Source organism: Cheilinus undulatus, linkage group 6, assembly GCF_018320785.1.
Source record: "Cheilinus undulatus linkage group 6, ASM1832078v1, whole genome shotgun sequence".
In the NCBI taxonomy this organism is placed as follows: domain Eukaryota; kingdom Metazoa; phylum Chordata; class Actinopteri; order Labriformes; family Labridae; genus Cheilinus; species Cheilinus undulatus.
The window spans coordinates 37,355,543-37,379,935 of record NC_054870.1 but is presented as its reverse complement, the minus strand read 5'-3'; the positions used below and the strand labels follow the sequence as shown (position 1 = coordinate 37,379,935).

Sequence of the window (24,393 nt, the reverse complement as noted above, 5' to 3'; positions counted from 1 at the left end):
AGTAGTTTGTCACATAACATTCACTGTGTTTGTGGCAACGATAAACAAGTTGTGCTGTTTATTGTGGTTTTAATCATAGAAAACAATAATAATCAAGATATATTGGCAAGCGGGTATTGTGCTAGTCCATTGTGGTAAGGACAGAGTTTGGCTGAAAAGCGTTCGATTTACTGGTGTATCTACCTCCCAACCCTCACCTATGGTCATGAACTCTGGGTAATGACCGAAAAAGAAGAAGATCACAGATACATGTGGCTAAGGGGACTCTTCTCCAGAGGGTTGCTGGCCTGGGCTCAGCCTCAGAGATAGGGTGAGGAGTTCAGACATCCGGAGGGAACTAAGACTAGAGACGCTGCTCCTTTGCATCGAAAGGAGCCAGCTGAGGTGGTTCAGCCATCTGATCAGGATGCCTCCTAGGTGCCTACATTTGGAGGTCTTCTGGGCATGTCCGGCTCAGAGGAGACCTCAGGGAAGACCCATAATTCACTGGCGGGATTATATATCCTGTCTGGTCTGGGCTGACTTCTACCTGCTACTGATAAGTGAAAGAAGATGGCGCAATGGACGACATTGGATTTTTGCTGATATTCAATCTGCTGATACAAAAAAATAATTTCAGCCAATACCAGTATTTATACCAATATTAAACAGTTATTCAGACCTAACATTTCGGTTCTTAAAACACACAATTTTTAAGTTTTAAGGACTGAACTTTATTAATTTGTTCATCCTCAAACACACTTTAAAGTGTAGGGAATAATGATGAATAAAGAAAAAGACTTAGGCTAATGTGGGTCTGTTGATCCAGCCTAAAACTTCTAACTTATAACAACTCATTTGTTTGTATGACCAATGATTGCAGCTGGTATAGGTCATTCACTTTTTTAGCTAGTATCTGCTGACACCAATATAATACCAATAATCTTGTGCATCCCTACAAAATAGGATTTAAAAAGAGTCCACACTGGTGTATTTTCATACAGTAGCACATCTCCATCCTCAATGTCTTTTAAAACAGCCCCTTAATGTGCATAAAGTTATTGCTTTGGGGTGGGGGGTGTGCTAACAGCACAAGAGAGAGCTCTTTCCCAATCAAACCTGACAGTACGAGGATAAAGGGAGAGATAGAAATCTCTTCATCCGCCGTGATGGATTTCTCCTTGTATTATTGTCGAATGTCAGAGCAAAGTGGGGTGCAGGCCTTACTCTTTGATTCAAATTTGGGTCTTTTTTTAGACTGAGAGAAAATTTCTTCTTTTAAACTCTGCCATTCTGTACATGGACAGAGAATCTCTTCATTTCAGAGCAAAGAAATAAGAAAAAAATAAAGACACTTAAAATTAGGAAAAGAAATCGCTTATCAGGGTCATTTCTAGTGCTAAAATGATGAGTCAAATACTAGAGGTACTTCTGATGATTAATTTAGTGTTTTTATCATCAAGAGATTTCAGTACAAACAACAGTGATGGTCTGACTTCTTTAAGGAGCAGCAAGATATGTCTGGATACTTGGTAAATGCCAAACAAAGTTTAAAGAACATTTTGACAGAAGTCTTCAGATGACAGAGAGGACAAAAGCAGGCTTCCTTGCATACTGAAAATGGTGGTGGTGGGGTTTCTCTTTGATGTTGATGTTTCTAGGATGTTTTTCTACAAATATTGCTGACCCTTTCTCAGGCAAATGATGTATGTAGTGTTATTTTTTTCAGCCAATCAACAGAGATCAGTCAACATCACTGAGAGTGACATCACAGCAACTGACCAATCAGCCGCAGCAAAGAGCACTGAAAACTTCCTGTTTCCTCCAGAACTCACAAAATGCAGTTTTATGTCTCACTCAGTCCAGCACCAACGAGCCTAACATCATAACTAACAAATCACAGTAAGCTGATGGAATTCTCACATAATAAAGGTGAACAGTAGTGCTAAATGTCATGATAGATTTTGTTCACATAGGATTTCGGCACTTACTGTAATTGTCAATGCAGGGGGTGAGAAATGTCTACTAAGACATGCTAAAGAAATTTTCTTGACAAATAACTCCTTATACTGTCAGATAAAAGTACTCAATACTGTATTAGATGTTGCAAAATGTTTGTAAAGCATTAAAGATTGACGCATTTTAGGAAATAAACAGAAAAAATGTGATAAAGAGGAGAGTTTTCTGGGACACACAGCCAAACTGGGGGCCCATGGAAGTTGGAAAAATTATGGTCTATTGTATAGTGTGGCTGTGGTAACCATATTTTTATTTTTTACCTGTATAACAACTACACTTATCAAGCAACAAATACACTTTTATCACATAGTGTATATAGTCTTCTTAAAAATGTAAACCCCTTTTTCAAAATAATAGCAGAAATGGTTTAAAAGTGACGAAATTTATTAACAGTGGCAAAATAGGCTAAAAGTGGCAAAACTTTGTAACAAATAGGTAAATGAAGTAAAAATGGATGTAAAAAGATGTGAAAAGGGTTAATAGAGGCTGAAATGGGCAAACAGAGGCGAGAATTGGTGTAAAACTGCAAAATGGGTTAAAAGAGACAAAAAGGCAGAAAAGGTGGTGAAATTGTATTCTAAAGGTAGCAAAAATGGGATTAAAATAACTGGGTGGAAAAAAGTCATTTTTTAAATTCAGTGTTTGTGCACTTTTTTAGGATGTAGTTATAAAATTATAAGTAAATTAAGTGGTATATATAGTATGAAATTGAATATTGAAATATGTGTGATTTTGGTCAGTTTAACAATCTTACACCAGTTGTATTATACTTCTATGGTATATGTCAGTTTTAATTTCAACTTTGAGCCTTAACACTGCTAAAATGTATTTAGAAATTCTAAATTTTTTGGTTTCTTAGGTCTTCTGCTGGTATTACAAGGAAAAATATGTCACACTACCATTTTTATACAGTAATCTGAAGCCAGTCACGTCTTTCCCCTGAAGGAGCTCAGCATCAAAAGGCAACCTCACCATCTCTGATGTTCCTGATCCTGTCAGGGGACCCTGCAGTCATCTCTGATGACTCCTTGAGGTTTGACTTGCCCCTGTTCCACATCCCATGTCCAAAGTTTTAACTAGAAACAGCATTTTTAAACCCTCTGAACTTTTAGTATGTAGCTGAGAAATAATTACATGTATGAAATCAGTATTTGTATAGAAATAAACTTTCAATGTGTAAGTAAATGCTAATTTGACTTCATATGTGTTTAATGTTTTATTATCAAATATCTATTATTAATTAATTAATTAATTAATTATCTTTTTTATAACCACAGAAGGGCAAGGAGCCATATATGGTTGGTTTGTTGACCTTGAATTGCAATGTAATAGTGAACAAAATTTAAGTGACAAAAGTCAAATGATGTTCATCAACAATGCTATAGGGTTGAAATTTTGAATTTCCAAGTATTTCAATGAGTATGTTATGAAAGGGTTAAACAATTGTATGGTAAAATTTTTCCATGCATGTTTATGTTGCAAATTCCCTGTCTTTTAATGTGAAATATTTTTTATCATTGTGTTTTACCTTGGAGCGTCAGTCTATTGGTGCAAAAATCCATATAAATGGGTGCGACCCCCATTTACCAAAAATTCACACCTGAAGATCTCTGCCTGAACGGTTGTGATCCAATACAATTCCTGTGGCACTGAACAAGTGTGCGGGCATGCCTTCTTTTTCTTGCTGCTGTTTTTGATTTGCCTTGCACCTATGTGATGTGCATAAAATCAGTCTTTCTGTGAGATCTAAAAAAGCCACAAACTTGGTGGTTACAGCATCCCAAATGTTCGGATTTCAGCTTTTCTCTGGTTTTATACTTAGTTATATATAGAGCAGGCAAGAAAAATTAAATAACAACTTCTCTATGGACGACAAAGCTCAGGGATTATGCTTATCCTGCACGGCTTTGCTGAGGAATAAAAGATAATGGAAAAGGGGCCCAAACACATCAGATTTCAGAGATCTACTTCAACTTAATGAGAGTTTTTGGTGTTCTTTGCCTCTTCTATGAGTCTCTTGTTCAGTTTTCCAGGCTTTCTGGGGTGCTTCTACATGTCAGGAAAGGGTACTAATAAGGCAAAGTCATATGAACACTCAGCAAAAAACATGTCATAACAACACCCATGTGCACTCTACGAAGCGCTGCCATAAAGTCACTTGCCACAGGCATGAGACGCTGCAGAGTTACATAACTTCCAAACATACGATCCACCAGGACTCCACTTAACTTGGGTAAACATGACACTACGGTCAACACGTACGCAGACATCATGGCTGAAGAAAGCCTCCAGGCAAGTTATAAGCACAACAATACCGCCACATTATAACCGTGATGTCAGCAAACAGCGTCACCCCAAGTGGAAAGCAAAACAGCAGCGTTCTAATTTAGCAACTAATTAAAATATTTGACGTGACAGACACTGAGCAGGTTTACTATCAGTCAGGGTGGAGACTTGGCAGCATGAAAACCATAAAAACTTGACATGCAGCCACTTTTTATGAGTATTGAGGAGCACAGAAGCTTGTAAGGCCAAACAGGAAAACTATCAGACTTCCTTCATCCTCAGCCAATCCACTCCCCCACCCTGCAGACTGCATGCTATCAAGAAAGCTGTCATTAAGATTCCTATCAGCTGCTGCAAAACACAATCCACTCTGCTCACTTCAGCAGCAGCAGAGGCAGTCAGCTCCCATTTCACCCTGCTCCTGGGCGATCAGGTTGTCTACTTTCTACCCCCCTTTCTTAGCTGGAGGAAGAGGAGTTATCACCTGTATGGGATTTTCAGAACAACAGATTTTTTAACGTGATGAGTATTTCATTGTGCAGGAAGACAATGCATTTAAGCAGAGACAATCCCAAGTTTCCTCAGTGTAATTTGAGTATTAGGATATACAATACTTGACAGCCGGGGCCAGGTAGCTGAAAACAACCTCGCTGAGTGTGACGCAGCACAGGGAGATTTATTGACGAGAACATTTTAGCTTCGGATTACATGACTGTGCGAGGAAAGACGAGTTTGATTCATTCTCCAGGGAGAGAAAAAGAGGCAGCGAGAGGAGCCCAGATGATGTTATTTACTGAGCAAACACTTTGAGGGACCTCAGTTGATCAGCACAGTACACAGCGTTCAGGGACACAACCACACATGCAAGCACACTCACTGAACATCTAGGCTTTGGGCTGTGACGTGACAACCTTACATAAAAATTCACAGTCCGGCATCAGGTCTGTTTACGGTTCAGAGTATTCTGACGCACAAACAGGCCAACTGAATAAACAAAGTTAAATCCATCGACTGAAACTGTTTGAAGTCTGGCAGAATTCTCAAAATACCTGACAGGTTGAAATCAGGTTGTGTACTGAAAAAGGTATTGAGATGTAATACAAGTTTCGTTTGTTTTGACAACTTGCTTGCTCTGTTTTTTTCAGCACTCAGTTTCTCCAAACTGGGACAGTATTTCAAAATTTGCATTTTATAGTCAAGAAGCATATATGATATTCAAGCTGAGAGCATCAACAGTATCTGGATGAAACAAACTTCATAACTATCAGAAAAACCTTTTTAAAAGGCTCTTTTAAAGACCATTTTTAAGACTGCGCAGGTGTAGCAGATCTCTCTTTAAATAAAAAGACTTTTAAGACGTTCATGCTCATGTTCATTAGACACTATAATCCATAGTTTCATGTGTGATGTTTAAGGTTTGAGATGACCTTAATATCTCGTAATGCTTCTCCCTTCTTCAAATGTTTGACCTCCTTTTCAGAGTATAGTGACAGTGCAAAAAAGAGAAGACAAGTGATTGTGTGTTTGACTTTCCTTGCGGTCATGTACGTATGATTGAACTACCCCACAAAGGTAGGGAGGCTTTGCTTTTAGGTTGCTAAGAAACACAGAGATCAGAGGGATTGGCTGTAAGTTTGCATATCCAAGGCCTTGCATCAAGAGGAGGGAAGCAAAAGAAACAAAGACCAGAGCTATAGGGCAAGGTAATGGTATCAAGCGAGGGCAGAGCAGCTGGTTGAAGTACAAACTAATAAGGAACAAATTGAGTAGAGGAGACGGAGCTTTAGTGCAGAAGAGGAGAGATGGATGGTGGAGGAGGGGGAGAAGAGGAGATGTGTAGGAGGACCTGTGGGCCGGCTCGAGCACAGAAACGCTGACTAACAGAAACTGAGATAAAGGTATTAAGAGGTTCAGAGCAACAGGGGGGAAGATGGATAATGAGGGTAAGTAGGTGATGTATTGTGAGAAGATAACGGCTGAAAAAGAGAGAGGGATATTCTCTACAAGTAGTGAGAAGATTTCTTTCACACGGCTGAATATCAACAAATAAAGTCCAGGATCAGTTAGCTCCAAGAAGACACCTCTTGCCCACACATGCACACAAAAGAAAAAAATACACTATACAGCAGTATTGCGCCATACTACAACAGTTGTCATGGTTACAGTGCTTCTTCCAACTACCTACAGTCGTGTCAGTTTCCCTAGATGCTGTGCAGGGATCCATGCGTAAGCACTTCACTCATCTACCACTGACTCTATAGCACCTCAGGCTGCATGCCATCACTCACACAAGATAGAGGAATAAAAATAACAACAGTTTGATTTAAAGGAAAGGGTTTTAAAATGGTTTACAGAGGAGGTAGCTGTAGAAGGCCCCAGAGGACAGCAGGTGTTTGTGATAAAATGAAAATGAAGAAAACTGAACAATGTAAATAAAAGAAGGCAGCATCTGTGGCTCTACAAAAAGAGCTCTGTCGGTTTGAATGTAAAACACTATGTTAAGAAATGAAATAAATGCCATCTGTAGGTAGTACATTAAAATATTCAACAGTTTGATGAGAGCATTCTTTGAAATGTTGATGATCTCGATGCACGAAAAACTTAAAAACCTGAAAATTGAAGAGTGAGGGGGCAACACCAGTAGTGGGTTCTCAACTTTTTTTGCCCACCACCAATTGTATTTTAGAAAAACTGAATGATTTATTTTACTTGTTTCACCCATTAAAACCCAAGAAAACAGGTCTACACATATTTTTATTATGGAAGATCTCTGTATAAACTTTTCTGCTTTTTTTGCTTAATAGATGCAGATCTGACTTTGACAGCCCCAGAACAGACAAAGCCTTGGGCTCCCCCTGAGATCTCTGGTGCCCCCTGAGGGGTCCCGCACCCCTGGTTGGGATTCATTGGCCTACTAAATGTAAACCACTGCAACAACAACTGCTTCACAGCTCATCTGAAGGCAGCGACTCCAAACCTTGTTATCTACGAGCCCCTATTCTCTTATCTAAAAAAGGACAATGATGAAAGCTGTGTTTCAACAAAGTGGCTTGGTTCGGTGCAGTGCGGGATGCTTTTTTTGTGTAAACACAGTCGAAGTTGAGGCCTTTAATGTGCTACAATTCATTGATTGGTCAAAAGAATCATCACATCATGGAAATGTACTGTAAGTGACTTGATATTTTTGAGTGGGTAAATAAGTATTTTTGGCACACTTTAATCCACAGACCTTTGAGTAAACTATCCAGATAGTGTGTTATCTTTATGGGCCTGTGTCCATTGAGTAGGGTTAATCAAGTTTAACTATATGAAGGAAATAACACTCCTAGTGTTACTGACATTTCATAGTAAGGGTTTGTAAGTGTTAATCTGGATTGACTGTTATTACTCAACTCTTCATGAGTGTAAATCTGAGGTACTTTTAATTCAATTATCTGCACAGTTCAAAACATTAAATTCATAATAAATAAGAGAAACAGAGAACAACTGTAGCAATGTGAGGTACATTATGCCAACTAGTGCTGAGCAATTAATTGAAATTTAGACCAAATGGCAATATGTCCTACTGCAATTATCACATCCCAGAAGGTGCATTATTTCTTTGACTTGAAATGGGTTTCAAAAGACTGGTTTAATACATTTTTTGAGGCAGATATATTATTCTCTACACATCATGCAAACATTTAAGTGTCCATTTTTTCTAGAATAATTCGCAAAAAAAAAATCCTACTTTCCTTGTTTTTTACCTCCACCAAGGAGGTTATGTGATTGGCAGGGTTTGTTTGTTAGTTTGTTAGCAACATAACTCAAAAAGTCATGGACGGATTTTGATGAAATTTGCAGGGAATGTCAGAAATGGCATAAAGAAGAACTGATTAGATTTTGGGAGTGATCCGGTTCACTGTCTGGATCCAGGAATTTTTTAAAGGATTCTTTACTATTGGGAGATAGGGCTCATGGCGAAGTCTGCGCCCTCCGAGTGCTTTTCTAGTTGTTAATGTTTGTCTTATTAAAAATGAGAAAGACATTAAATAATCATTTCCTTACATACTAGGGCTGTACAGTGTGACATATATGTCGCAAATGCTACGAGAAAATTGGTCTGTGCTGAGAAGTTTTCGGAAATAAAGAGTTACACCTCAGTGTTCTGACCCTCATCCTCAAAGGAATGTTTCTCCCAGCCAAAGAATCTCAATCTTGTAGACTGAAGCTAAACCTGTATCTGTGTGGCTCATAAATAGCATCATACATAGCTTCTCATGTTTGATGTTACAATGTTACAGTGTCATTTAGCAGATGCTTTTCTCCAAAGTGATGTACATTCGAGGGCAAGAACAACACAAGCAAAGATCTAGACAAGAGGAAACAACATCAGGAAGCACCACAAAGTGCTTCAAGTCCAATTGGACGCAGGTGCTGCCATGCAGTGTTAAAGACAAAGCACATAATGTATGCAGTTTTTTTGATCACTTGAGCTTTTCTGAGATCTCATGTGTTGGGCATCTCCACTGGGAAATTGTTACTACAAACAGCAGGTGTGTAATCTCACAGTCTGGATAAGTCATCTAATGTGTGCTTTCAGATGGTTAGAAGAAGAAAAATTATTTGAAACTGAAAACTGTCATTATGTCTGATGTTTTTAAAATCCTTCAGGATTTCTGATTGTCTAGTGTGTGTAAACTGAAGTAGTGAATGGAAAAAAATACAAAAGATAAATTACTTCAGAGAATTCTCCCTTTTCAATAATCCAAAAGCTGTTGAAAAACTGATTGAAAAGTAAAAACAAGGCAAAGACAAAGGCAGCACCTGCAGAAGTAGAGTGTAAAGAACTTTATGAAAAGTCATCTATAGGTACTGAACAACAAAACTATTCAGCGTTTAAAGGTCAAATCATGATGATATTTTTCAGACTTGGACAATTTAATGTACCATAAAATGCTAAAGAAAACAGTGAGTCTAGATTATAACCATCTGTGTGTTTGTGTTCCTTCTTACCACTGCTCAATACAGTGACGCGTGGAGTCACATCGAGGTCCAGCGGCGGTCTGAAAGGGTAGCTGGCCGCCACACACAAACAGCAGCTCAGCAGCAGGAGCCACGCTGCAGAGGGTCGAGCTCTCTGCATCTCCACCGAGGGTCTCATGGGACACTGACTCTCCTTGGACCAGGGTGTACAGGCATATAAAGCACTCACACAAACATATTCAGCCTACGACTGGCATACACCGACGCACAAAGACAAACACACTGGCTGGCCTTTTGAAAATACTGTGGAGGACAGTGAAGAACCTGAAAACGAAAAAACACAAAAACAACACTGTTAGAAGTCACGATTACACAAGAAGAAACACAAAATGTCCCTGCAAGAAGTCAGAAGAGGAGCTGAAAAAGCTGCCAAAGTTAAATGTCTCAGTGCAAACAAAGTAAAAGAGCTGATGTGGAAGATTTCACAAGGATGACGACAGAGATATGAAAGACACACAAAGTGCTTTGACTCAATAAAATATTGTGGGCTTTTGTGGATCAATGATGCTCTGAAAGACCCGGGCTGCCTCTCCGTGTTGCAACGTCTGCAGCTGCCGAGTCTAAACACACGGCTGGAAATATCATTAACCAAACAAAGGCCGTCAAACAGAGCTACGTGCCGATATCACGAGCAAACACGTGGGGATTAGACGTCCATGTGGAGCAATCCGAGCAGATCAGGTGTGAGGCCAGTTCAAACAGCCGACGCACCTGAAGAGGAGCCAAATCCAACGAGATGGGAGAGATTGAGAAATATGATAATCTGTGAAATGTATGGGTTGTGATGAGGTGTGAATGCCAATATTGTCCTCTTTTGGAGTGGTGGGGGGAGAGAAGGAGGAGAAAGGAGGTAATGTTGTGTTTGTGTCACCATCACATGCACCAGTGCACACACCAACACGGGGGGATTCAGACTGTGGAGCATCATCAACAACCAACTGTGACATCTCTCTTCCTCTCTTTATTAATGCCTCTTTTTTCAAACATTCACACCCTCTCTCTCTCTCTCTCTGTCTAAACCTCCACCTCTGCCTCTCAGTTTTACATGTTCACACTCAAATCTTTCTTGCCTCCAGGGCCCTTAAGAGCTTGACGTCCAGAGATCCTACTTGTTCTGTCATAAGCACACATATTAGAAATCCCCAAACAACACACATGCATTGATGCAACCGAAAAAAACAAAAAAAGAGCAGAAGGTGTTTTCAGACTGCCCTCTTTAGACCCAGCAGTCCCTCAGGGCTGACACCATGACAACGACTGGTTTGAAGGTTGTATAATGTAACAGACAAACACTGCAGCATGCAGGTGTGGGCAACAGAGGCAGACGCTCTACTAGCTGGGATCTTAACATCATGGCAGCAGCAGAAACACCAGGAATCCAACGTTCATTAGGGGTACTATGAGCTAGGGCTGGGAAATATGGTGATTTTCATGACATATTTATTAAACAAAAATATCAAGTAAGGCAATTCTGTTAATATCAATATAGCAGGGCTGTGAATTATGGCAAAGATTTGAGATGTATGATTAGCTTTTTTGAACAGATACCTTTAACAGATAATTTCCTACTCCTGATGGCCAATAACCAATTAGATAATCAATGTTTTTTGCACATCTGGAGGTAAGAGAAGCTAAAATGTGGTGAGCAATGATATTAATTTCTTACTGACATCACTTTTACTTCAAAAAACAAAGAACAGTTCTGACTTTCAAACTGTTATCTATTCTTCTTTTACTTTAACTAGTAAAAGAAGAATACTGGGGGGACCACTTTGTCAAGACACATATGATTTTCTGTTTTCTCTTTGTTATTAAAAGAAGCAGCAGAGCGGCGCAGGCATCAATGACAACAAAATGATACTGATTAAGTCAGAAGTCAGAGCTGGGGTGGAGGAGGGTAGCAAAAGCAGCTTGTAGAGGTAGCGGCAAAGCTTAGCTTGGCTGGAGCAGTTTACATATGGCAACACGACTGGGATTAGCCAATACCATGCTTACGGCAAATCAGCTGGCTGTCAGCTGATGAGGACTTGGGTGAGATCAGCCACACTATTTGAGAACCACTGGCCTAAGGCAACAAATACATGCTCACAATTTCCAGCAGTAAATCATAATCATTTTTTTTTATTGCATGCCATTTTACCTCACAGCAAACACCAAGTCATTGTTTCAGTATCTCCACAGGGATCTAACTAACTATAATTTGCTTGATATGCAGACATTTTAGAGAGGCTTGGACCTAAATGTTGGAGCCCAGGATTTTCCCCAGATAGTTTTTCAGATAATCAAAATCTATTCTGGTGCTATTTTATTCACTCCTGGCCCCTTACTAGTTAGACATATGCAGCATCACCTGATGCACACCTATAATTACTAGCCTGTATCTTGAGATCCCTTGGAGCCTGAGGCCCCAGGCAATTGCCTACCCCTTCTGTACCCAATTGGCTGATGTTGATCAGGCTTCAATTAATTTCCTACAGTCTGTGGTGTCCATGTATCCTGGTGAAAATGATGCCTACTGTGATTGATTTATTTTTCCTCTGTTTTTAAAAGGACCAGTGATTTTTGACCATTTTAGCTCATTAACATCAAATATTAAGATGATTCTTGAGTTTTGGCCTAAATGTCTTTCTTCTGCAGACATTGTATTTTTCCCTATGAGTAGAGAGATTTAAAAACAACAGAAGGTTCAGATGGGATAAGTAAAAGATTGCTCTGAATATTTCCCCCTCTTAATCTAAGATAAAATGGCTCTTTATGTGTTTCCAAGTATAAAGACTGTTTACAAAATGAAACTGCTTGGCCGGCTGCCAGAGGTATTGTAGTCAATAAGAGTAATAAACAGACATAAAAGCCCTGAACACAGAAAATGGATATTTTTTTCTAAATCCTTAATGTGATTATTTTATCCACAGAAAATGAGTCGTCAACAATAATTCATTTGCTCTCATCCTGCTTTGTATACATTGCTTTGCTCTTTTATATGTTATTTGTTAACTACAATACCTCTCTGTTGAAAAACCAAGTAATTTAAAGATGTCACCCTCCACTTTTTAAACCTTTTATCACGTATTATTTAAAGGGGACATATTTTACCCTTTGAAGACAAGTTTATATTGGTCTCAGAGGTCTCCAAAACATGCCTGTGAAGTTTGTTGCTTAAGAACGGGCCTATTCTGTCTCTGTGGCTTTAAATGTTAATGAGCTGTTTGACTCTGCCTCTGACCACGCCCCTCTCAGGAAATGAATGTGGCACTCCTGATGTTACAGACACCTTTTTTTAAAGTTATTTTTTAGCTTTTCGTGCCTTTTTTCCATAGAGGAGGACAGTGGATAGAGTTGGAAACAGGAGAGAGAATGGGGAGAGAAATGCGGAGGGCCAAGGGCCGGATTCAAACCCGGGTACATGGGTAGCGTCTTAAACCACTAGGCTATCTCTGCGTCCCCAGTTACAGATACTTCTATCCAAAGTTAAGGACCTGACTGGGATTTGAACCATCAATCTGCTATACCAGAGTCAGCAGGGTAACACACTGAGCTATCCAGCATCTCAGCTGGCAACTGAAAGGAAGATCAGAACAGGAGGGTGGAAATTTCTTCCAAGCAGGGAGGGCCAACCAAACCTGGGGGCGGGTGCTTACTCCCCACATGATGTCATGAGGGGAAAATCTGAGATCGGCTTGTTTCATCACACATTTCCTGAAAGGTGGAGAAAGAGAGGGTGGGAGGGAATGGATTTTTCGGTACTTGAGGGGATTGTGGACAGGCCAGGGGTACATATTTTTGTTAGAAAAGCCTGAAAAAAAGGACTTTTGCATAATATGTCCCCTTTAAAATCTGTTCGGTTTTATCCACTTATAAGGGGTTACTGGTCACAGTGGCAGCAGGCTAACTAAAACACAGGTCTGTCTGCAGTACTTTCTGTCTCAAAGCTCATGACTAAAGGTGACAGTTAAAATGAAGACTGACTGGATAACTGAAAGCTTTGCCTTCTGGCTCAGCTCCCTCTTCACCATGACAGTCTGTTAGAGCACCTACAAAACTGCCGATGCTGCACCAATCTGTCAATCTCTCAGTCCATTTTACCCTCATTTGACCCCACAAGACCCCAAGATGATTGAAGTCCTTCACTCGGGTAAGAGACTGCCTCCGCACCTTCAAATAACAATATAGACTCAATACAAAACAGGATAACCAAAAAAAGGTTATTTGTGAGTTTCTTATAAAGATAATTTTATGTCTTTATTCTGAGAGAAGGACAATGGATAGTTTCAGGATAAGAGTGGGGATAGACATGCAGGAAAGGAGTCTCGGGTTGCACTTGAACCCGGGCTGCTAGTGCCCATGAGGCGACTAAACCACTAGGCCATCTGCGCCCCATTTGTGAGTTTCTTGTGTAGACTCTAAATGTCTGACCTGTCTCTGCAAGAAAGAGAAAAAAAACCCGTCCCCGATGGCAAATTCATTATGTGGACAGAAAGAAAGATGGTGATAAAAGTAAATTTGACAAAAATCTTCACAATGATGGATTTCAGGTCTTAGCTCTCTTTGCTGGAGAGAAATAAAGCCAGAGGGTTGGATGGATGGAAATCAATCTCTGGAAATGTAATGCAGAGCCAAATTATGTTCTTCCAGCGGTGGAGAAATATCCTCAAAACACTGACAGCAACTCTGCTTTATGAGTTCCTGAAATGTAGACATTTGGGAAATACAGCTTTCTCACTCAAGTTGACTTCTTTTTATAGATTATTACAGCGCTGTCTTGCACCCAATATCGCAAATATACTTTAAGGACAGCAATTATTTCAGTCAAACATTCTCCTACAGGATATAATTCCTCTCCTGAGCCAGGCCAAACACAGTTAAGGCATGTCAATTACCCTTCTAGCTTTGTCTAAGCTCCTCTTTAAAGGTGGCAGAGGAGGTGAAATGAAGGGGCTTTTACAAGCCATTCATCTCAATCATGAATCATCATGAATCATACGCACCGAATCAATAAAACAGACAGCCAGGGTTAAAATCCTTTGATCAGTCAGTCACAAAGGTCCTAGTGCTGTTTTATAATCCTGTTTTATAATACACAACCCTCGATAACTAAATGTCATGATACAGCAACTATGCATTAATAGGTATAATGAAATCACATCTCAAAGGGTAAAGAAGAAGGCAGAGGTAAAGTGTAAGATTAATGATTTTACTCACTGAAATTTAGTGTAATTATCACCTCTGATCATGCTTCATCCTTTTACATCTTCTCAATGCTGTCCAACATTAGCTATGTCCCAATTCAGGGGAGTCATCCTTTGAAGGATTCGGCCTTCTTGGCCTGTGTAGACTGCTTAGACTGACCTGAAATGAGACAGTCTGGTTATGGAGGATTCCCTGTTTTAATGACCAGCCTGTTTCCCCCAAGTCAACATCCCTGTTGCTTAGCAACCTGAACACCTGCAGCAGAACTTGCCAACATTAATAACATCATATAAACTGACCTGTTGCTTTTAAACATTAATAAAGTCTCAGCGTACTTTTTTGTTTTTTAGCCTTAGTATTGATAGCAATCTGACTGAATTCAAACCAAGCATTCACATTTTAAAGTAATATTTATCTGTTTTAGAGTCCACCAACTGATTTGAAGTGCAATCAAATGGATCTTTGGATATGATGGGCAATGTAGGATGCACCATATGGAACTTTAAGTGGATGGACGAAAGAGGACACACTGGCAGGAACCCACCCAAAAATAACTTTTGATACCTATAAAGTAATTTGTATTGCACCATCTGAACAAAGTAGCCCCTGAAATGGGACATAGCTAGGGATGCACGATATGGAATTTTTGCCGATATTTGTGAATTCATTTTAGCTGAAACTTATACCAGTATATACTAGAAGAGTGATGAGATCTCATGCCACAAGGGCCTGTGAGATTGAAATATCAGAGGATTTGTCGTTGATGTGAGAACTGTCTCGCAAGATCAATATTGCTCACAGACACCAGGAGCAGCTGTCATGACAGAAAACAACAACAAAGTGGAAATACCAAAGATGCACCCTTTAAAATGATTGGTGTGGCAGCTTGTGAAGAAACAGAGCTGCTCCTTGACCCATCTGAATCACCACCCTCCTCCTCCACAAGTGTTACCTTGGGCCGCACATGTTCCGCTAATGGATGAGTTCATCATAACTGTGCAAAATGAGTAAATGCTGCTGCTAAATGCCTGTGCAGAGTCTCTGTAAGGAGAACAGTGTTTAGTTAGTTTGTGTATGCTTGCAGACTCACCCACAGTGTGTTTATTTATTATTTTGATTCAGTCGCTGCTTGACTGTCTCATTCTAATCAGTGTCAGTCACTCATCCATCAGCTGTTAGCTGAAAGTAACATCAGTCAGACACTTCCTGTACAAAGTGCAACAGGCTGTTGAATAGGCTACTGTAGTGGTTAACACAAACAGTTTGATCACTGCAGAGAGCATTGTTTGCTCGAAAAACCAAAGTTATAGCTCCTGATATACGTGCCATTTGTTGTCTGACAGCAAGCAGAGCAGAGACATGCTCGCTCACTAACACGGTCAAAGCTTTAATGAGAAAAAAGACAAATGATAAAATAATCCATTCCTCCAAATTCAGTACAAGAGGTCAGTCAAAACATTTCTGACAGACCAGAATCGCACTGCATTTGTGACTTTCAGCATTATAATAGACATTTTCCACTCATGTATTTTGATTCAAAATTTAAAAGAAAGTGTAAAATCTTGTCTTATCTCGTCTTGTTTTTGTGGACCCAAATCTCATCTCGTCTTGTCTCGTGACATAAATCTCATTACACCCCTAGTATATACACACATTTTTGTTGTAAAAACCACAAACTGTCTCTTGTGCAAAGATAGGCTGAATCGTGAAGAGAAGAGCGGGGAGATAGACAGTCTTGTAGTTGTTTTATGTTCGGGGCTTCATTCAAAAAGGTTACGGGTTACTGTGGGCCCCCTTGAGTGTATGACACCCTAGGCAACTGCCTATACGTGATGATACAGTTGTACATTTTGCCAATATTTAAGTCTGACATATGATTTATACTGCTAATTACATATGGGCAACATATCAGCTGTAAATACAGGCAGAAATATTCATCTATGCAAATACCAGTATTTAACTTAAGCTATTATCTTTCTACATCAGTTCATGCAGATATTATCATGCATCCCTACACATAGCTACTAGCATGCTGGCCTCTTCCTCTTCTATAACCTGCTGTCAACCTTCTGTAACCTTGAGTTACAGTACCTCATGTTATCTCATGAGTAGCCTTTTGTTCATGTCGTCTGATGAAGAAAGACAGATGAAGAAAGAGAGGATATGCTGGGAGAGAGAATGGGAGACGGCATGCACCAAACTACATCAGGACTGGTAGTGGAACCTGTGACTAGTGTGACAAGACTATGGCCTCAGTATATGGGACACCTGTTGTACTATCAGAGCTGAACCAGTGCCCCAAAGTGGCTTTTTAAAAATATTAAAATATAGAAATTTATAACTATCAATCTATGCTATAAATAAAGTTTAAACCTACCAAAAACGCACGATAAAGTATCTATATTTTTAGAGAGACTGCATTAAACTGTTCAGTTGTCTCTTGTTTGCAGGGATACTGTCACAATCAAACTGTCACAACCTCAGTCACCAGACAGATATGAATCAAGCCTGATAGGTTTGGTATCCTGGCATAATTCAGCTTTTCACTGACAAACATCCAGAGTCACACTATACTGTCAAAAGTATTTGCTCGCCTGTCTTGACTCGCATATGAACTTAAGTGACATTCCATTCTTAATCCATAGGGTTTAATATGACGTCGGTCCACCCTTTGCAGCCATAACAGCTTTAACTCTTCTGGGAAGGCTTTCCACAAGGTTTAGGAGTGTGTTTATAGGAATTTTTGACCATTCTTCCAGAAGCACATTTGTGAGATCACACACTGATGTTGGACATGAAGGCCTGGCTCTCAGTCTCCGCTCTTATTCATCCCAAAGGTGTTCTATCGGGTTGAGGTCAGGACTCTGTGCAGGCCAGTCAAGTTCATCCACACCAAACTCTCTCATCCATGTCTCTGTGGACCTTGCTTTGTGCACTGGTGCACAGTCATGTTGGAACAGGAAAGGGCCATCCCCAAACTGTTCCCACAAAGTTGGGAGCATGGAATTGTCCAAAATCTCTTGGTATGCTGAAGCATTCAGAGTTCCTTTCACTGGAACTAAGGGGCCAAGCCCAGCTCCTGAAAACAACCCCACATCATAATCCCCCCTCCACCAAACTTTACACTTGGCACAATGCAGTCAGACAAGTACCGTCCTCCTGGCAACCGCCAAACCCAGACTCGTCCATCAGATAGTCAGATGGAGAAGCACGATTCGACACTCCAGGGAACCGACTCCACTGCTCTAGAGTCCAGCTGTGGTGTGCTTTACACCACTGCAACCAACGCTCTGCATTGCACTTGGTGATGTATGGCTTGGATGCAGCTGTTCGGCCATGGAAACTCATTCCATGAAGCTCTCTACATACTGTTCTTAGGCTAATCTGAAGGCCACATGAAGTTTGGAGGTATGTAGCGAATGACTCTGTAGAAAGTTGGCGACCTCTGTGCACTATGTGCCTCAGCATCCGCTGGCCCCGCTCCATCATTTTAGGTAGCCTACCACTTCATGGCTGAGTTGCTGTCATTCCCAATCGCTTCCACTTTGTTATAATACCACTGACAGTTGACTGTGGAGTATTTAAGAGTGAGGAAATTTCACCACTGGACTTGTTGCACAGGTGGCATCCTATCACAGTACCACGCTGGAATTCACTGAGCTCCTGAGAGCGGCCCATTCTTTCACAAATGTTTGTATCTGCACGCCTAGGTGCTTGATTTTATACACCTGTGGCCATGAAAGTCATTGTAACACCTGATTTCAATCATTTGGACGGGTGAGTGTATACTTTTGGCAATATAATGTTTATCCTAATTCTTCTCTTCAGACCATATGTAAGACCATATTCATCATACATATCTGCCAAGGCTGGATTGAGCCATATCCATGTTGAATGAAAAATGTTTGGGTCTAACTGAGATTTACTGCAGATGTGTCAAGTTTTATCAGTATTTTGACCCATTTCTAGACAGAAATATGAAAAATGTGGGAGAAAACAGTACAAAAACTAGTGAAATACTGGCGAGGAGTCCAGCAGCGATGAGCAAAAAGCTGGTGGTGACATTATAAATTCTCTGTCATCTGAAAAACCATTATCCTAACATGCTCTGAGAAGCCCCTAAATGCAGAAGCCTTCAATAGTTAATTGGCTGCTGAGCACTCCAGTCAAAAGTTTTGGAAAAGAGACACGGTGGAAACAAAATGACCCAGAGGAAATTATTTCTCTACCCACATGACCTAAACGTTCTAATCTGTCCTCCTCCTTATCTCACTACCAGCTCTCGTTCCCGTGACATTCGTCCACAGAAATAGATGTTATCAGGCAATTATAAAGTGCCTATAAACCTGCCTGAATAGCGGAGAGTGGAGCACTGCGGTGACAGCTCCATCAACAGACAACAATTGTCCCAGAGGACTCCAAACTCTCTGTTTTGGAGTTGGATGTGTGCTCTTGTGTGTGTTTTTGTGTGACAAAAGATAGAATAGATTACAGCTGAAGCCACTGAGCTGTGCTTCAACACAGAGACAGACTGCTTTAAACACTTTTGTCTCTAAAACAGACAAGAGGAAGAAAAGTGAACTGAACTCTCTTTGCTCCCAGTACTGTAGCTTTACAGTTACTTTTTTGTGAATGTAACACTGGGCTCTTTGGGCTTTTCACACTGTTTATCAGACAATACAACAAAAGATACAAAACCCTTGAGTGTTAATGCACTAAATTGCTGTTTACAACCTTTTCTCATTTATATAACACAACTTATTTGTGTTCTTTGAGGAAATCTTTCCACTCAGAGTGCACTCTCTAGGTTTAAAATCAGTCCAAATGTGGTGATGGGTCAGTGTCTTTTGTCTTAGAGTTCTGTCTTTAGATTTGGAGGATCTACTAAGACTGTAGGACTAAATTTGTTCCAATATAGATACCATATACAGTATGTATAACCTGAAATGTGATATTAAATGCAAATGTAAATGAATGCAAAAATGCTTTGTTTGAAAACCAGTAGCAGCCAATATCAGCACTGATGACTGGCACTGGCTCAGACAAAGTGGCACACACGGATGTCAGTGTCAGTAGCCAGAGTTTATCTATTCAAAGCTGTCAAGCTAGAGTGCCTATCAGCTGATTAAGAGAGTAGATGTTATTGGGCAGTAAAAGTCACCTTTTGGACAAACTCTCATTTCTTTACAAGGACAAATGTGAAGAGTCTTACATCCTCTCTGGGCAAGATCAGTAAAAAGCAGTTTGAAAGACACGCTCCACTAACATACCAAGAAAAGGCGCTACTTATGGCGCTCTCACACGTATTGTTCCCAGGCACATTGAAGCTTAAAGTCGAGTTTGTTTGACAAGGGTAAGAGCTCTCTGCCTGGCTCTGAAGCACAGTATGTTCTCCGGCCCTGCATGGATAGGAGATGTGGGCTTTGGCACAGAACAAGTACAGGTGTACATCGTGCACATGATAGATACAACCACTCCCCTCCACAATATCTGACCAAAACAACACAAAACAAGCTTCTCTTTACTTTTATGTTGTCTACATATATTCTTCATTGTGCCAGCTAGTGAAGACTCTTGTAACTGTGTCACAGAAAGACTACTGACGTAACCGTGCCCAGTCTCAGTTGGGCTTGGAGCAATGTGAGTGCGAGTGTGAGGGCGTCCTAACAGCGACTTAAATGCATCTCATGGCTCACCTGGAAAAACAAACAGAAACAACTAGAAAGATGTTCTGAAAAAAATGCCATCTGGTATGATATGGTCTCTGCCCTGATTATCAGTACTGGTGCATCTATAAACCATGAAAGTATGTTACCTCAGAATGTCTGTAGTTAACTATGATTAATCTCTACTAGGGATGGGAACAATTAATCGATGATCGATTAATTGGTCATTAAGAATTTGGTCGATCACAGGGAATTTAATTGATCTGATGTTGGCACTTAATAAAGAGACTAAACATGTCTTACTTTGCACTGCACAACAACATCCACCGTCATGACATTGTGAGTGGATTTTATTTTTGTTTGTTGTTGTTTTTTTATGAGGCCCCCTCTCTGTTATATGAATGGCTACTGACTTTGGATTCCTTCTAACTTTATTTTGTGAAAAAAATGGCAGCCAACTAAGGCTATTGTTTGTTGTGGTTGTTTTGGGTTTAGAATAGTTTTTTGAGATGCTTGCATATATTTTTTTGCACATCCCCACAATAGGTAATACAACAGACCATGCCTTGTTTATGTTTAAGAGCCCTATGCTTTTGAAGGGTGAAAATAAATAAATCATTGAGAAACACACTCATTAGTTACCTGTTTTTGTTATATAGGGAAATGTTATACATCTATATGTATATGATACATGTTTTTATACATACATAACAATTAATCAATTAATTGATTGTTAACATTATAGATGCTGGAGTTGGCAGGTTTCTTCCAAACGCTAATCCCTAATTTCCACTACTGTCATATTTTGAAATCCCCCTATGTGCATTTAAAACTGTTTATGTTTCATTTTGTATTCTTTCCTGTCTTAAACTAAGGGTAATTAATGTCCTGTCTGGATAAAGACAATAAAGAACTTGGGGTACATCAAAGATTAAGACATGAAATCAACCATGGAAAAAAGGAACTTGTTATGGACTGAAAAGGGTATTAAGGTTACAGGAAAAGGGGAATGTTTGGTGACACAGGGTGGAGATAGCTTTTTTAGGGTTTTTATAGGCTGTCAAGATGAATTGCAGTAAGTCTCACGATTACAGCATTAATTCTTTAAAACCATGATTAATCGCATGCTTTATTGTCTCTTCCAACTCACTGGTTAAGCCACTGCAATGTCTCTTCGCACCCACAGCATTATAAAATAAGTCCACCACTGCCCCTTATTGTCTCATTTGGCTTAAAAAAACCTCACAGACAGCTCAGTAGACAAATAAAGACATGCAGCTTGTGTTATGTAAGATTTAGTTCCCTTTTCTGTAGTTGAGTTAATGTTATAATTTTTGAGCTTCCTATAAAAAAGCAGGTCTGTATCCAAATAGGATGTCAATAACCCCTAGTTTAAGACAGTACAAAGATCCAAAATTACACAAAAGATTTCAAATGCAAAATAGTGGAATTATAAAAAGCCATAAAAGGGATGTGGCCAGTTGTTATGAACTACAGCAATTGTGAGATTAACTGAGATTAAAAATCTTGTAATTGTTTGGCATCCATAGATTTCTTTTTTTTTTTTTTTTAACTGAAATTAAAATTAAGGTGCAGTGGTGCTCTCATTTTACATCACTGAGGCTGCAAAGAGACGTTGCCATTAAATGTGACTAAAAAGATATTCAAAGCACAAATAATGAACCTTTATTGATACTGATTAATGCATGAAGGCAGACAGCCCTAATAATAATCCTATTACCTTGCTATTAGAAAACAGTAGCCTACATAGCAAGCTGCCCTTTATCATACATGTATTTTTGCTGAAACCAGTTATGGTTTCGGCATCAACTGGTTCAGGTACTGGATTACTTCAGGATTGCAACAGTAACAGTGAGGTGTCAACAGAGAGTAGACAAGTTTTCCAAATGTTAACAATGTGACACTTTGCAATGAAAAACTCCCACCAGTAAACAGTAAACTAGTCTGCAATCTAGATGCCAAATTTTGTAGAAATAAACGAACATGATGAATCAGAGACCTGCTGAGCAATGTGAAAGCCACATGAGAGAAAACCAACCCCGGTCTCCCCTAAACATGAAGGATTCTATATAGTCAACATATCACTAGCTTTCTTTCCCTTAATTGGCCACATTTCTGCTCTCCTTGCATTAAATATACCTCTCCATCTGAAATATTTAACAGACAAAACAAGCTGCTGAGTGTGCTCACTGGCTTTCTCCTCACGCGTAATGATTAGATCACAGTTACAAAGCCCCTCAGCTTAGACAGGAGATGGCTGATTACCTTCTTTAACACATCATTCACTCTCTTTAAGCACCTTCAACATCATCAGTGTGTGTTTACAGCTGGTTTACTCTAATCAGACCTGTTCAGCTGGCACACTGCCTCATGTTTTTTCATACTATGAATCACAGGCAGCACCTTTTCACTTTGCATGTTGATCAGTTTAATCCACATCCCCTGTTGATAGCTGACAGGTTGAAAGCTTCTCCAGTGATGTAAATGAGATATAATGGAGTGTAATGAAGAAGGAGGAGACATAATGGTGTTTAAAACGCAATTAATTAATACAAAAACTTAAGATGTCAGATCTAGCCATAAATTTTGCATGAACTGGGCTTCTGCTAAAGACTAAACTATCCATAATGATGTGTTAAATACCTAATTATTCTATGACAAGATTACACAAATATCTTAGGAAAATTTGGCACCATTCAAAAAAAACTCCCCCAGGTTCTATGTAGAATGACCATAAAGATATCCACCAAAAATAAAATGTTAGGAAAACCCAACACTAAGTAGGTATTATTCTGTTTTCATGAAGCAGGGGTGAATGTACAGTTTGTCTTACCTGCTGTACAAATTCCTCGAAGATAAAGATGTTAGTTTCCTGGAGCTCCCGGTAATCCAACTGGACTTTACACGACTGTAGATACACCGAAACACACAAACACCTACTGGATAACACTGAGGACTGACAGAGGGACTGACTGAAGCTCCTCCACACTCCGTCACAGGTGTCCCGCCCTCCCACGACGCTGACTTCTTCGTCTTTTTTTTTCTTTTTTTTTTTTCTTTCATCGACCAACAACCTCCGAGTCAGAGAGTCCAGTCACTTTTCCCCTCCAGCTTGTTGTTACTTAAGGAAAACACGGGTCTTTTGTCGTTATCTCACTATTTTATCACGGTGTATCGAGCTCTAGCTCCGCGCGAGAACGGTTACAGTTTAACAGGCAAAGTGGGAAAAGGTGCACGAGGCAACCTGTTCAGTTTGAAGTGTAGGATGGCGCCACACTGACACCTGGCGGTTACAAGGGGGAAAACATTTTTGGCTGCAGAAAGCCAGTTCTTTCTTAGTTTTTGCATATTTATACCCTTAACCTTTACTTTACTATAAACTTAAATTTAATCTCTTTTGTAATTTTTAGTAGAGTGGATCCAGGTGTAATTTTTGAATTTCAGCTTTCTTTACGCATTCATATGGCTGCTATTTTCCACCACTTAAAAAGATAAAAAGAGAAGTAAGGGATTTAAAAAACATCTTACATTGAAATGAAAAAAGTAAGTCCTAATATGAAATAAACAGTCGAAATTAAAATATTTTAATTCATAAATCTGAGATAAAAGTCAAGAAATTATAAGATAGTAAGTCATAATTATGAAATAAAGTCAAAATTATAAAATAGAAACAAAAAAATGATGATCTTAAAAATTAGATAAAAGTCAAAATGGAGACAGTGAGTCAAAATCACAAAATAAACACTCAAATTTATGAAATAAAGAGTCAAAATTATAAAATAAAAAGTCAAAATTATGAGATAAAACGTCAAAGTTATGTAATAGTAAGTCAAAATTATAAAATGGGGTCAAATTTATAAAACAGTCAAAATCATAAAAGGAAAAATCATAATTATAAGATAAAAAGTCAAAATTATTAGATAGATAAAGTTATAAAATAGAAAATCTTTAATAAAACAAAGAGTCAAAGTTATAAAATAAAACATAAAAATTGTTAGATAAAAATCAAATAATAAGATAAAAAGTCAAATTTATAAAATAAAAAGTAAAATTATGAGTCATGATTATGAGAAGAGAAAATATTTTATCACAAAAATTACTAATCTAATAATTTTGACTTAAAGTCTTATAATTATGACTATTTTATATTTATGGCTTTCTCAGTATTTTCTCTTTTTGTATCCTTATTATGAATTTTGTCTGTAAAATC

At 39.2% G+C, this 24,393-nt stretch overlaps 1 protein-coding gene across 4 annotated transcripts in view; it reads right to left on the bottom strand.

Moving 5' to 3' along the window:
- The window catches only part of sema4ga (sema domain, immunoglobulin domain (Ig), transmembrane domain (TM) and short cytoplasmic domain, (semaphorin) 4Ga), a 54,481-nt gene extending 31,092 nt beyond the window's left edge, over positions 1-23,389 (bottom strand). For 2 of the 4 annotated variants that reach the window (XM_041789949.1, XM_041789952.1), the window contains exons 1-2: positions 23,017-23,389; positions 9,280-9,573 (exon numbers count right to left, since the gene is read on the bottom strand). In XM_041789949.1, coding sequence (XP_041645883.1) covers positions 9,280-9,427 — 148 coding nt within the window. In that variant the 5' untranslated portion in view covers positions 9,428-9,573; positions 23,017-23,389. Of the gene's footprint in view, positions 1-9,279; positions 9,574-14,508; positions 14,656-23,016 lie in introns of all 4 variants that reach the window. The other 2 variants (XM_041789950.1, XM_041789951.1) reach the window with 2 other exon arrangements.
- Positions 23,390-24,393: the final 1,004 nt, after the last annotated feature.